Source organism: Acinonyx jubatus, chromosome B1, assembly GCF_027475565.1.
Source record: "Acinonyx jubatus isolate Ajub_Pintada_27869175 chromosome B1, VMU_Ajub_asm_v1.0, whole genome shotgun sequence".
Taxonomy (NCBI): Eukaryota; Metazoa; Chordata; class Mammalia; order Carnivora; family Felidae; genus Acinonyx; species Acinonyx jubatus.
This window is the reverse complement of record NC_069382.1, coordinates 145,769,493-145,785,583: the sequence shown is the minus strand read 5'-3', so window position 1 is coordinate 145,785,583 and position 16,091 is coordinate 145,769,493. Positions and strand designations below refer to the sequence as shown.

The window sequence follows — 16,091 nt, the reverse complement described above, 5'->3', positions numbered from 1 at the left end:
CTTTCTGAGTTATAGAACTGCCTTTTTTCCCCCAAAATAAAATTTCAATCACAGTCTTTGGTGTGTAATCATCATTTCCATGGTTCAGACTGGCCCACTAGGCTTTTAATATTATAAAGAGTCCTGTAACAATTGACTTTAAATGAACTTGGCTCACTGACATAACTATACACTTAGATTTTACTTCTCATAATGGATAACTTGGAACACTACAGATTACATTCTCCAGCCACAGTTGGGTTCAAAGTTTTATTCAGCTATCATTCTACCATCTCTCTCATTCATGCTCATAACTTGCCATAGCCTCAACCACAAACCCTCACTCCTCTCAGTTTACATTGTCTTACTGAAGAAGGGAGTCAGGCATTGGGAACATAAACTTTCTAAGCACCCCCCCTTTTATTGGTATCTAACAAATGAAGAAACACAAAATGCAAATAAATGGGTACATGCATGTATTATAAGGAAAAACTCTGGATGAAAATACCCAGAGAAGACAGAGGGAAGGGAAAGTTAAAGAAAACTAGATTAGAGATCAGAAAGTAAGGGATAAAGATGGAGGTTATTGAGCTTAGAAATTTGTGTTATGCATTTGGTTGTGATGGGAAGACATGGGAGGGGTGTACACAGGAGAGTGACATTATACGACATGCGTCTTTGGTGAAAAGATTTGAAAATTTGAGACTTTTCCTTTGATTTCATAGAATGTTCCAATCATTTAATCCTTCCATTATACTCCATTCTATCCAATCCTTCTTATCCTCATGTCCTTTCTTATTCAATATGAACACAAAGTTTTTTTCAGAAGGAAGTAACATATGACATATACTTTGAAATGGTGGAACAGGAAGAAGCTAAGAGAATTGTTCTTTGTCTTCACAGAATATCCATGCCTTAACACTCTGATTATATTCCATTCTCTCTATTCCCTATTGGCCTCACTCCCTTTCTTATACAGCCCAGACTTTATCCTTATTTCAAATATTATCTTGATGATACCTGTAACCCTCCTGCCTCTCCGCACTTAGTCTTACCTGGAAAACACCCAAACATGAACTTGATTTCTACTGTCACTCCATCCAAGCAGATGAATCCTAAAGTAAGTTAGTTTTCTAAACTTTTTTGGTCACCAAAGACCACTTATCAAACTTTGTCTTGTTGGCATTAGAGTTATCTGCCTTCCTCAACTCTTCTTACGCTTCCAATTCATCTTACTAGAAAATAACTTCCCTTTTTATTTCACAGACTATATTGAGCCCATCCAGCCTAAATATTACCCACTACCTAGTACAATATATCAATAACTTGATAACTCTCAATATGACTTTAACTGTCTCCTTCAAGTCTCCACGAATATGGTGACCTTCCTCTATGTCAAAGATAATAACTCTTTTGATGCTTTTAAAAATTTCTTCTGTAATCTCTCCTTTTTAATAGATTGTGGCAAAAATAATAAGGATGATTATAATATCTGAAACCGACTGAGCATCTATATGCAGGGTACTTTATATATTTGCCTCAATTAAACTTACAACTATTAATATTACCATTACATTACTAATAAAGATTAATATTCCTTGCAGATGAGGAAATTGTAGTAGAAAATGAGTAAATTGCCCCCAGGGCACTATTCTATTTGTAACTATCGATTAAGATTTATTTCCTGGTAATTTTTTTAAATCTTTCTTTAGCTATTTCTTCCAGGTATTTTGCATGCACTCCTCTCCTTGTATAAAACCGTAATGTTCTCTAGGACTCTGACTTCAACCACTTCTTTTTAACTGTACATTTTTTTCCTGTATGATCTTATCCACTTTAACCATTTTAATTGCTACATGTAATCAGCCAATTAAAATCAGCTCCCAGTTCTCTAGATTCAGCTCTATAACTGCTGTCCCTCAAATTTAGGGAGGGGAACCCAGCTGACTCCTAAATATGTATATATTTGTTGGCTTCCCAAATTAAAATGTGAGCGATATGAGGAGCAATGTGTAAGTAGAGTTTCACTTGACTCCTTAGTAGACAAAACATTATCCACTATTCAGATAAAGTCTCAGTTATTCAATATATTTTAGACCTAATTTTATTTATTTATTTATTTATTTATTTATTTGAGAGAGAGAGAGAGAGAGAGAGAGCCATGCACATGAGGGAGAGAGTGAGTGGGGGAGAGGGGCAGGGGGAGAGGGAGAGGGCAGAGTGAGGGATCCAAAGCAGGCTCAATGCTCAGCATGAAGCCTGGTGCAGGGCTCCATCCCATCCTGGGATCATGACCTGAGTCAAAATCAAGAGTCACTCAACCAACTGAGACACCCAGATGCCCCTGACCTAATATTTTATTATAGTAAATTAAACTGGAACATAGCAGCTATTACAGCTCCTTTTGGTGATTTCTAAATAATTTTCAAAGATTTGTCAACGATTCAGTCTCTCCAGATCCAAGTTTATTTCATTGGTGATTAGAAGAGATTTTGAAAATATTGAAGTAGGAAAACATTACAAAAATAGGGCCAATTTTTGCATACTTATAGCAATAATACTTAGTAGTATATATATATTTTTTAATGTTTATTCATTTTTGAGAAAGAGAGAGAGACAGAGTATGAGCAGGGGAGGGGCAGAGAGAGAGGGAGACCCAGAATCCGAAGGAGGCTCCAGGCTCTGAGCTGTCAGCAGAGGGCCCAATATGGGGCTCAAACTCACAAACTGAGATCATGACCTGAGCTGAAGTCGAATGCTTAACCAACTGAGCCACCCAGATACCCCAGTAGTATATTGTTATTTCTCTAGTAAATTAAAAACCTTGACCATTCCAAGAGAGTAGCTGTCAGTAACGGAGAAAAAGGCATCCTATTTCCATTACTACAAAAGCACAAGGTATGTTCTGGTCCATCACTATTCTAAAATCACCTACTGTTTGTGAAGTACGATATTGTATATAACAAAAGAAAGCTACTGGTAAGCTCATTTTTCATGTCCATTCTATCCAACTGTCAAATATAATCCATAGGTTTCCCATCTTGTTGAATCATGAAGTAGAATTAATAGCACCCATTTTTTTAGTATAACAGTCTGAGATAGAGGATTAATTAAGTTACGCGTTTTTAACTTCTTCATACATAAAAAAGTGGCATCTTTGGAGCTTTAAATTCCAAAGGCCTTATTTTAATTTTGTTCTCAGATTATTTTTTACCCACTGGGGTGCATTTCTCATATTCTCTAGGGTCTAGAACAGTACTATGTGTCTAAGTGAATGATCAGGTGAAGGAAAAAAAGGAAGGAAAAAAAAGAAAGGAAAGAAAGAAAAAAGGAAGGATGGAAGTAAGAAAGGGAGGGAGGTAGGAAGGGAAGGAGGGAGGAAAGAAAGAAGGAAACTTATCTTCAAGTTCTCTGCGTCTTTCCTGGGCTGCGTTGAGCCTACTGATGAGCTAACTACATTCTTTTTCTTTGTTAGTCAACCTTTATTTCTAGCATTTCCATTTCATTCTTTCTTATAGTTTCCCTCTCTGTGCTGAAATTACCTATGTGATCCTGTGTCTTGTCTACCTTACCATTAGATTCTTCAATATATTATTCAAAATTATTTACATTCTCTGTTTGTTGGTTCCAACAAGTCACAGTAATAACTCACCCATGTTCTGACGATTGCCTTTTTTAATCTGTAGACTGCTCTTTCTTGCCTTCCTGTTTGTCATGTATATACATACACACACACACACACACACACACACACATCATTTTTTTTTTTGGCTGAATGCCAGAAATATGTTGTAGTTTAGTAGATAATACGGTTAAAATTTTTATGGTTGTATATGAGCACTTTTCCTTCTATGAGGCCATTAGTGAGGGGGGTTTATGCTAATTGATTCCACAGAAAGAAAGTTACATATTTGGAAAAGAGGGTTCTCTCATTCTAACAAATACTACAGTCCTGTCTATGATTCAAGCTAAATCACTTCACATTACTTTATGACTTGGGCACTGCCAGCCAGTACTGTCTTTTATCATTTCTTATTTATATTGAATATTGCTAGAAATACATGGTTGTCAATAATAAATATACAAGACAAAAGAGCTCTTTAAGTTTTTAATATTTATTCATAGTTGGTAATTCATGTTTGTAACACTAATATAGAAAAAGACACCACACTGTTTTTATTTTGTTTTATTTTATTTTATTTATTTTATTTTTTAATGTTTATTTTTGAGAGAGAGAGAGCAAGCAGAGGAGGGGCAGAGACAGAGAGGGAGACACAGAATCTGAAGCAGGCACCAGGCCCTGAGCTGTCAGCACAGAACCTGACGCAGGACTCTAACCCACGAACTGCAAGATCATGACCTGAGCTGAAGGTAGATGTTTAACCAACTGAGCCACCCAGGCACACCCACCACACTGGTATTTTAAAAAAATATTTATGTTAAACCATTTTATTCCGTATTTAATCCCCTTCATCACCCTTTCTGATTAATGTCAACAATCCAGTAATCAATATTTCAAAATGTATTTAGTATTTAAGTTTAATACAGTTCTCAATTTGTCTTTTACTGCCACATTATGGGAATTTCCCTGATTTTATGATGCTGTGAAATAAGGGGAATAATTTACAGCCAAATAAGTAAAACTCATAGGTTTTTATTTTTTCAGATATGAAGCTGATTTATTTCAAAACAAAAGAAGTAACATTAAATTAAAGACTTCTTATAAGTACCCCCGGAGGAAAGGGACTGAGGCACAGTGTCCAGAGCAAGATCAAATCTACAGCCATTAGTTTCCATCCTGGAAACAAGGTACCCTTCCCTCCACCCCCATATAAAGATACTTGCATTATTGAAAGATTCTCCCTTAGGTCTCAGTTAATAGGGTGACTATAAATGCATGTCATATTTACGTTCTCTCCAGGTTTGAAGAAGTTAGTAACACAGGGTGGTATGTAAATTTAATCCACCACATATCTGAATATCACTTTAAGACTACATAAGAGAAGACTAAGTACAGGATTTTTTTTTTTATTCTTTAGGTTCAGACTGGACTCAGGAGTTCACATAAACCCTAAAAGGATGGGTTTGTTCTACTCAGGAATTCTCATGTTCTGAAGAACTGAAGAGTGGGGTCAAATAATCCCCTCTCACTTAAAAGCTATTCGAAGGAAAAAAAAATTGAGGAAAAGGAGAATGGAAAATTATTAATTGAATGAGACATAAATGGTTTTTTTTTTCCTTCTGGAGTATTCAAAAGACTAAATCACAAGTGATATATGAGTGGATAAATAAATTTAGACAGTGGGACAAGGGAGGGATTTTTAAACGTTGATAAATCTGGAATTTTTCTATTTTTGATTTTTTTAGAACTCTAAAATTATAATTGAGCTATCCTTTGTTATTATTCTTATAGGAAAACTTTATTCTTTAAATTCTTTATGGAGAAGAAATGCTTATTCATCTTTAATAGAATTGCTAATGCATAAGAGCTTTGTTAATTTAATAGCCACATTAAGATAAAATATAAATTAAGTAAAACTATGCTTATGCTTATTGGGTTATCTGTAATATAAGAATTTAAGATGGCATTATTTGAACTACTAATATAGAATTTCTTTCCAAACCACATTTAAAAAGGTGAATATGCATTTTCTTTCATAGTTTTTTTTATCTATATTTATCTATGTTTTGGAGCCTTTGTATATAATCAAATTGATAGGTTCCCAAAATACTGGGATAAGGGATGGGTTCTTCTAAGTTATTCTAGTGCCATGTAATATGACAATTATTAGACAATATGACAATTAGTATTGTGGCAAATTAGACATTTGTCATATAATATGCATATGAAAATCTGGAACCAGCCAATTAAATACTCCTGTTTCAGAAACCCAGAAAAAGCTAAAAGGAATGGTTTTAGAGAGATCAATGAATACATCAGTTAACTTTATATTGTTAATCTTTAAGGTCTACCATGAAGCACAGGCCACTTTAAAAATAATTGGTCTATATTGAAGGCTACAATGTTATCTTCTTTAGGTATACATTCATGATATTTTTGTTTCACCAACTAACATTTTTATGTTCTTTTTACAAAAATGTTAAAATACAGCAGAAGGGAATTTTGGAACTGTAAACAATTTTAGGAGATTTGTTTGATTGGTTAATTTGTTCCTCTGTTTATAATATAACCCATTTTGAAAGGACTTACAACAGCTTGCAAAATAAGTAAAACAGGATTTTTTAAAAAAGATATAAGTATTTTGATGAGGACAAAACAAGACTGGGGGAAATAAGATAAAGCCAGAGATGAAGTAAGCATCTCCAAATGAGGTGCCACATGCCCTGTAGAGTTCTAAATATGGCCAAGATATTTGACTATGAAATTGCTGGTAAGCAAAAAACAAAAATAAATGCAAAAACAAGAGATAAGTAATATCAATGTATCTAGGACATGAAAGTGTATCCATAGCTGAAGAAAAGCTAAGTATTTGGGCCTGTCAGGAATTTCTTCAGTTCTACTTATTGGGAGAGAGAAAGAGGCACGGATCTTTGTCTCCTATATTTTTACTACCTAAAAACAATATAAAACCTATTGATGTCTTTCGTACATAGTCTCTCAAAAAAAAAAAAAAACCACAAAGCAAAACAGAAAAATAGATATATAATACCAAAGAACATTACAGCAAAGATCATCCAATATGTGGTCAAAACCATGTTGAACATGTAAACAAGCGACCTAAAATAAAAAATATGTTTTGAGAAATGGATGGAGTATATAATTTCCAGGGATTTGCCCATGAATATAATTTTGCAGCCTAGGTCTTGTTACAAATTAGGTAATTAAGCATTCACAGTCTCAACTAAAACTTGAAAACATTTTGTATTATTAGAATATGCTTTGTATAGTTAGCATACAAGTAATACATTTTCACTTCACAAAAACATTATAGACTATAGAAGATAAAATGAATTACTTAAATTATTTTTAAAATCACCCATAAATAGAAATAGCCCATTAAATATGTTAGCTATATTTAACATCTGAATATTCATTTGGCAATATATCATGAACCTGATATTATTACTCCTAATAAATTACTTCGTATTGGGCATTCATATTTTTTCACATTTGAGGTACTAAATAATATTATATAAATGTCTATAATAATATATATTATAATATATTGTAACATATTGTATATTGTGACATATTGTAATATATAGTATTAAATAAATTGTATATATTATTAAATAATACATATTTAATAATATATATTAATAATAATATATAAATAATAAATATATAATATATAATAATGTGTAATTATATATATGTATGGTATATATAAGTAATAAATAATATATTAATATTTTATTAAATATTAATATATAAAATTATATAAAAGTCAGTATGTTGACTTTTTGTTAAGAGGGGAGATAATTTATGATTTTGCAGAAGGGAGAAGACATAAACCAATAATCAAAGATTGATTTTACTATCTTTGAAGAAGACTGAGCCTAACCAAGGCACATACCTTGGTTATGGTTTATGCTAAGCCCTCCATGACAAATCAATTGCAAAAATGTATCCCTATGTAACTAAATCAATTCACTCCCACTTAAAGAAGTTTGGTTAGAAGCCAATTAATTATTGAAGGACATTTGCCAAAGCAGGTAATTTGAGTTGTAGCATCATTCCTGTTAGGTCATGGGGACAGTAGTTAATAGCAGGACCAAATTTTCTGCTAAGGGTGCTTCTACTCAGACTAATAAAGCCATGCGTTCTTTTGTCTCTCTCTAGGAAAAGAGAAATAACTAAGATATATATTGTATATTTTCTGAAACAACCACTATACAATTAATCTTCATAAGATCACTCAAAATGAAGCTTCTATTATGGTCCTGCATCTTGTGTGTTGCTTTTACAAAGGTAAGTAAATAGACTTCTAAAATTATAGCCACAGTATAACCATTGAATAATTGTAGATAGGGAGGGATTCATGTTAATGACATAAGTTATTATAGTCTTGATAATAGTGCAGCAGAGAGACATGTTAATAGGCATGAGTTTTGTTGTAACAAACTTTTCTTTAAAAAAAAAGTTTATATATTTTGAGAGAACGAGAGCACATAGGAGTGGGGGGAGGAGAAAAGAGAGACAGAAGACAGAATCCCAAGCAGGCTCTGCGAAAGTCCAACACACGGGGCTGGATCCCAGGAACAGAGAGATCATGACCTGAGCAGAAATCAAGAGTTGGATGCCTGACTGAGCCAGCCAGTTGTGTTAACTGAAAATGGCTACCCAGCAAGGAGAAGAGGTTAGTACAAAAATGCAGTGGGCTACAGGAAGATAGTTACATGGAATCAGAATCCCATGTAGATTATTTTAAGAGTCTATGTCTTCAAATTATGGAAAGCTGGCTTGGGCTTCCTGTGGGAGTGATGTTTCATTGCTGAAGGTATTTAGGTAGAGTCATAAGGAATATTTGGTGGAGTATACTTAAATATACTTAATGCTTAAATGGACATAGCAACCTTCAACATGGCATAAACAAATGAGACTGTGCTGCAAAAAAAAAAAAAAATAGCTATAGGAAAATTTTTAATCCTAGCCAATGAGTGTGCTAAATATCGTCCTTTGTAAAAGGAGAAAATTATGACAGCTACTTCATAGAATCGTTTTGGGAATTAAATAATTATCTAAAGTGCTTGGCAGAATACTTAGGATACAATAGGAACTTAAATGCTACTTGATATTGTTAACTATTTTACAATTATTATTGTCATCCTGTGCAAATTTCAAGATATTATCCTATCTCTTAAAATTAATTAAATTCTAATTCTTAAAATAGCAAATGATGAGTTTTCCACTATTTTTTATTCTTATCTTGTGCATAATCTGTGGTGAATTTCTAAAATATATTGAAGCTTAATTGAAGAACAACTGAATATATGATCCTGCAACTGTAAAGAAGTGACACATATACACACAAGTGCAAGTACACACACACACACACACACACACACACATATACACACACACATAATGCAAGCAAAACCTGAGAGGTGAAAGGGAGCAGTAAAACCAGGTATATGAATAACAGCTGAATCATCTTTCAGTTGGTTGGGAAGATTGATGTACACATAGAAAAATTCAAACCAAAATCCATCAGCCAAAGTAAAACTTTTGAGGGCACGTACTTAGTTCTAAACCATATGTTGATAACAATAACAAACAATTTATACTAGTGATTCATACTTCAAAAATAAAGAAACTATACTAATAAGACTGTACAAATTCTTCAGTAATATGGAAATCTGGGTGCAGATGTTGTCAAATAACCATAGGGAATTAATTTTTCCTTTGTTTTAGAAGTGCTTCTTCCATGTTCATGAAGTAAAACTTTTTTCATTTGCATATGAATGTGCTTGTTTTTATCTTAAAGTGTATCTTACATTTTAAAAGTCTTGGATTCCTTTACAATGCAATTTTATGACTACTGTTGCTGTTAAATTTGATTGAAAAATGTTTATGGAGTACAAATATATTTGTGTTTAACATATTTCCCATGGGGTCTTTATTTCTTTTCAATGAGCAGAAGTATTAAGTAAGGGCACTCCTTCTGCAGAGTGATAAATATTTTCCTATGCCCAATAAAATTTATGACAAGGTACTAAATTTATTTGAACAAATTAAGGAATGAATCCAGAAAGATTTTGCCTGTATGAAAGATTACAGTAGAAGATAGCATGATCTAGGAATTACTAATAGGAAGAATGTGTCCCAAAGAGGTAGATGATTTCTGTGCAGAAAATACCCACAAATTACCCCTATGTATGAGGCCACAGCATTCATCGATTGACTAGTATATGACTTTTTGTAAGTTGTCATTTTTGCCTCAAATGCTGATAACAGGAGTGTGCTAAGAAAATTATACTTGTGGGGCGCCTGGGTGGCTCAGTCGGTTAAGTGTCCGACTTCAGCTCAGGTCACCATCTCGCGGTCCTCGAGTTCGAGCCCCGCGTCGGGCTCTGGGCTGATGGCTCAGAGCCTGGAGCCTGCTTCCAATTCTGTGTCTCCCTCTCTCTCTGCCCCTCCCCCGTTCATGCTGTGTCTCTCTCTGTCTCAAAAATAAATAAACGTTAAAAAAAATTTTTTTAATAAAATAAAAAAAAAAAAAAGAAAATTATACTTGCACCATCTACAAGTATGCAGTAGAGAAACATGACAATCCAGCAAAGGAAAGCCAAGAGATACGGTCTGGATGTGCACACTTTTGACCTAATACCATGAGATATATGGCAAAGGAATGGAAAGGTTTTGAAATAATCGTTAAAATGAGAACAGTAGGAGGTGTTACTTTGAATTTCTTATAAGAATTGATATTTTAATTATAAGAGTCTAGGGCTGTGTGGTCACAAATACAACTCACTGACATTTGTCTATGTGAACACTCTGGAACATGTATCACTTGTGCATCACGCATCATACCTTAAAATGAAAATATGATGCATAAGCAAACATTTTTAACTCAGTAATTCAAGAAACCAACCTAAAATTGGAAAGAAATATCATATACGATATTAAATTCTTTCTCGTCAATTTTTTATTGGAGTATAGTTGGCACACAATGTTACATTAGTTTTGGGTATACAACACAGTGAGTCAACTTCTCTATATGCTATGCTGTGCTCACTGCAGGGTTAGCCACCATCTGTCATCACACAGTGCTACGTAACACCATTCGCCATGTTCCCTATGCTGTGCTATTGATTCCCATGACTTACTCATTTCATAAGTCTCTATCTCTCTCTCCCATTCACCCATTTTTTTATTTTAATTTTTTTACTGTTATGAGAGAGAGAGATACAGAGCATGAGCAGAGGAGGGGCAAAATGAGACCAGACACACAGAACCTAAAACAGGCTCCAGGCTCTGAGCTGTCAGCACAGAGCCCCATGAGGAGTTCAAACCCATGAGCAGCCAGATCATGACCTGAGTCAAAGTCCAAGGCTTAACTAACTGACCCGCCCAGGCGCCTCTCCCATTCACCCATTTTACCCATCCCTTCTACCCCTTCCCTCTGGCAAGAATCAATTTGTTCTCTGTATTTATAGATCTGACTTTACTTTTTATTCATGTGGGTTGTTTTTATACAATATTAAATTTTAATGAGGAAGCTGGACTAGCTGGGAGGCCTAGAAATCATCCCTGAACAAAGAAACCTTGTTTGTTCTTTCCAGTACCTAGGAACCCAATGTCTAGCACTCAGAGAGCACATAGTAGGCACTCATTTTATACTTTTAAAAAATAAATCCTTGAATATCCATCGACAAAAAGCTTAAATATCCCAAAGCTGCTGAGGAAACATCTGTATTTTCTGAGAATTTATATTGCAAAGCCTAGTTTAGTCACAGGGGATTTTGTGGTAAACACAAATAATGTTCTAATGTAAATAACTGGTATATACAAGCAACTAGTCACAAAATTGAAGCAAAATATTTGTTGCCCTATGTATGAAGGTTTATAAATAAATATGTATGAGAAATTTAATGATTGTGTGAAAACATTGGCACTAATAGAACATTAATATTGGCTATTCAGTATCTAGTTTTTAAGAAGTATTTAGAATAACAGAAGAGTCTACATAGTCACAGGAAAACAAGGCAAATAACTGTACCACTTAAGAAAGAAAATCCCAAGTTACTTGGAGAGTTTTGTCAGTTATGATCACTGAATATAGGTAGAGATCTAAAGAACAATATTTTTCAGGGGCATGAAGTTTAAAAACACTATTTTCTTTGTTGTTTTAGAAATTTCTCACATCTGGTGAAAGGGTAAAAAATATATTCATATTTGCTTGTAAGATATTAAAATGTATTCTCTATTATTTTCTTTTTAAAATAGAATTTTCTACCTAACGATGTTAAATATAGTAAAACCTTGAATTGCGAGTAATTTGTTCCGCTAGTGTTCTGCAAGATAAGCAAACATTTCTAATAAATTTTAACTTAACAAACGAGAGAAGTCTTGCAATACGAATAGTACGTGATGCTGAACATTACATGATCACAATGGTTCTTGAAATTCTCTTTGATATATAAGTGCTTTGGATTACTAGCTTGTTCTGGAACGAATTATGCTCTGGAACCAAGGTTTTACTGTAATTCAGTATTATGTTTTTCCTTGACAGGCTTGGAAAGTAATTTAGAAACATCTTCTCTTTTCTTGCTATGATGGGCTCATTTAAAATGCATATATAAATATAGGCACATGTATGTTTATACATCCTGTAATTTTCTTATTCATACTGATATCTTGCCCAGTTACACTCCCCGCACTTAAGATTAAATGCTTTAAACTGAAAATTAGTTGTATAAAGTGATATATATAGTAGAAAAGTACTGATGATAAAGAAGGCAGTATTTTCTAGCAAATATGAAATTGGGTCTAGTTCATAAATGGTGTCTGCCGTTGACTAGTTAACTTGGTATACATGTAAATGAAATAAGTTCATCAACTGGTAAGCATTAACATAAACACATTAAAAATATTATATATATAGTTTATTATATTTTAAAATATTTATGTTATACACATTTAAAATTCCTTAAATTGTAATTGAACTATGCAATGTATCAAAGAATCTAGGAACTTGATATATAAACCAGTATGTGTCAAAATTGCTCATGGAAACTGACAAATTTATGATAGGAAATAAAATGTCATGTAGATGAGACCAAGACATGTCTTAACTTTTTGTAAATTTCTACGTAATTTTGTGACCTTGCAGCCCCCCGATAATCTTACATACATGTAATAGACAAATCTGGATAGCAACTGGAGGAAAATGTGTCAACACTTATACTGAAAGAAATCATGTGAAATTTAACAGTAAATGCATCAGCAACATTAATAATCTCATTTAAAACACAAACACCACAGGGAAAACTAAATATGAAAGCCAGCAGTACATGTTGCAAAATGATCACCACATTGAGTTAACATCCATTACTACATAGTTACAATTTTTTCCTTGTAGTGAAAGCTTTTGTTATTTATTTATTTTGTGTGTGTGTGTGTGTGTGTGTGTGACAAATACTTTTAAGCTCTACTGTCCTAACAGTTTTCAAATATACAATACAGTATTAACTATAGTCAATTATATCTCAATTAAAAAAAAAAAACGCCAGTAGTCTCTCATCCACATCCAGTCTGCTTTCCTTCTTAATAACAGTTTGAGGTATTAGGCTTTGATTAATGGAATTGGATGCTGCTGGATGGGAAGGAGATCAAACGGGCACCTGGAAGAGGTATAACAAAGTGAATGCTTCGGTGGGGCACTTTGGACTTCTCGGGAGCAGGCAATGAGATCAGTGGGCTGGGTGGAGGGTACAGAGAAGGAGGCCTGGAAATACCAATCCTATACTGCACACACTCTCTCTTTCTCTTTTTGTCCTGGCCTAAGCTGGCATATTGTGCAGTTTAAAACACCCGGATCTGCCTAAACACAAAATATTTCTCCCTAAATTGAGATTTATTCAGTTTTCTCAAGAAATTATTAGTCTCCTAATTCAAAAATTACAGAAGCGTATTAGCCTTGAGAAAGAGATTCCATTGGAATTGTTACAAAAATAATCTTTACTCATCATATATCATTACAGTCATAACGTAAGTAATATATAGATAGGATAGATAAAAACAATCAACTTTAACTGACTTCTTTGCTTCTCCTTTAGGATTATGGTGGCAATCATTACCCACTTAACACATCTCTGAATATTCCTTATCCCAGGTCAGACAGGGATTTTGCTCCTCCTTTTCGTCCTTCAGAGAATAAAATCCCCCCTTACCCTGAGAATCCTGACCCTGATACAGGGGTGCCCTCATTTCCCTGGATTCTCACCTCTCCTGGAGACCCCTTCCACCACATTCCTAGTTTTCCTGCCACTGCTTGGTGGATCCCCTCTCCTCCTCCTAGGGAATCTCCCCACTTTGTCCCTAACTCACATAAACCCGAAGGACCTTTCTTCTCACTCAATGTTCCCCTGCCTACTGCTGCCAAACCTTATGTAGCTATACCTCAAGTATCCACACGTACGACACCACCTCCAAACCCAGAACCTGTTGCAGTTGACCCTGGGGCGATTGAGCCTGACGATGCCGAACCTGTTGCCCCAGAACCTCAGCCTTCCACTTTTGACTAGGTGGGTTGCCTAAATCTTAACTCCTGTGATGCACGGAATTTGAAGGAGAGAGAAAGAAACTGAATCTCTCCGTAAGCAAACAAATATCAGCTTAAACATTTTGAACAGCTTTATTAAGATACAGTTAGCATACAACCCACTATAGGTACTGAAAAGGTACACTTTGATAAGTTTTCACATACGTACATATCAATAGAAAAAAAAATCCCACCCTCCCCTTTCTCTTATCCCCAACCTCTTTTCTGTCACCATAGGTTGGTTTGCATTTTCTAGAACTGCACGGAAGTAGGACAAGACTGTAAATACTCTTGTGTCTGGCTTCCTTCACTCAGCATAATTATTTTGAAATTAGGGGAAACCATTGGTCTTCACATATACACATATTCAAGGGCTTTATTTTAAGATGGCATTAGGTTACAAGCCTTATTAAGCAGGAACAAAGGAACATTCTTATCTAAGGCTAATTTTTCCCATTATGGGGATCAAACCGTTCTGAGTACTCAAGCTTATGCCCTGTGAATTTTGAGATTTTTTTTTTTACTCTTATGAGATCAAAAACTTTCCCCTGCCCTATGTGAACACCAGATATTCCATTTTGTCTTTCAGGTGGTTCTTTACCTGGCCTCAGGTGGTATATTCATATGAATAATCTATACTTAGTCAAAAATATGAGGATAACCTCTTTAGATCTTTGTATGTATATCTTTGTCCCTCTCTTTCTGCTCCGATGCTCTGCCCTGTGAATTTCAGCTACCTTGTCTTCCTGGGCTCCTAGCTCCATCTCCCTTAATGAAGGCCTGGAAACTCTCCAGGCAGTAAGCTAGGACGATCGTAGGGTTCACTTCATTTGTTTCCCCGTCTCTTAGGGATCGCTGATTTTCCTAGCTTAATGTTCAGATCTCGAGAAACTGTTGTTTCTCATATACGTGGCACATTTTTAAAAATTTGCTTCAAGTAAGGGTGTAAATCCAATTCCTGTTACTCATCTTGACCTAAAGTATAGTTCTCTAGACTTTTTTAAGACAATCAGTCTTTAAAAAATCTTTAGGAAGCACCTATTCCCTAAGTTTTAGTATATGTGGTCCAAGCAACTGGGCTATTTTATAAAAGGGAAAGTGGGATTCCAAACTACGTAGAAGATACTCTAAATTCTGGGCACAGGCAGAAAAGAAATGGGAGCTTAAATCCACCAGTGAATAATTTCTTCAGTACATTGCCACTAATGGAATACTCTTAGCATCTGCTTCCTACAAAGAGGTACAAATTCTCTTCCTGTTCCTTTGTTTTTGATAAAGATCAGGATCAAGTTAAAAGCTGGCTTGACATGGCACCAGAGGAGTATAAAGAGCTAGCCTTATTCTACAATGCTCCGCACGTTAACATAGTCATTCAGTGGGTTGCTTTGACCTAAAGCACTTTCCATTTACAAGCATGGGCTTGTGGCCCACATGGGGGTAGAGGGGAAATGTTGGAGCGTATGGATAAAAAGAAACAGGACATATGATAAAAATGGGCCTTGAAAACACTGCCAAATACTTGGACTTTATCCTGTAGTAAAAGGAATTTATCAAGGAGCTTCATTGAGAAGAATGCTTTGAACAACTCTCTGTTTTCAAAAACTAAATATGATGGCAATATAGAGTATTCTAAATACGAGTTATAAAGAGATCACCAGGATACAATGTCTTAGAGAATAAAGATTATTCAGAAAATGTAGGCCCAGTATTATGAAGTAAAGTATATTTAGCATGCATGACATTTATTTTTTAGGTAAAGAAATGAAATTTTCTAGAGAAGAGAATAACAATCATTTGTTTCTGTAAGTCATATATGATACTGAGATTTCAAAATCACACCTTATGGGGCACCTGGGTGGTTCAGTCCGTTGAGCATTTGACTTC

General features: G+C 34.6%; 1 protein-coding gene across 1 annotated transcript; it reads left to right on the top strand.

Annotated features, from left to right (window-relative positions):
- Positions 1-916: 916 nt before the first annotated feature.
- PRR27 (proline rich 27) lies at positions 917-14,190 on the top strand. The gene is made up of 4 exons (XM_053216173.1): positions 917-1,099; positions 4,646-4,788; positions 7,784-7,912; positions 13,723-14,190. The coding sequence occupies exons 3-4, from the start codon at positions 7,865-7,867 to the stop codon at positions 14,188-14,190; spliced, it is 516 nt and encodes a 171-aa protein (XP_053072148.1). The 5' UTR covers positions 917-1,099; positions 4,646-4,788; positions 7,784-7,864.
- The last annotated feature ends 1,901 nt before the right edge of the window (positions 14,191-16,091 follow it).

Bases quoted from the DNA above. Each gene is read 5' to 3' on its own strand.
- PRR27 (XM_053216173.1), top strand. From the start codon at position 7,865: ATGAAGCTTCTATTATGGTCCTGCATCTTGTGTGTTGCTTTTACAAAG. The intron at 7,913-13,722 runs GTAAGTAAATAG...CTTCTCCTTTAG, and splicing joins TGTGTGTTGCTTTTACAAAG to GATTATGGTGGCAATCATTA.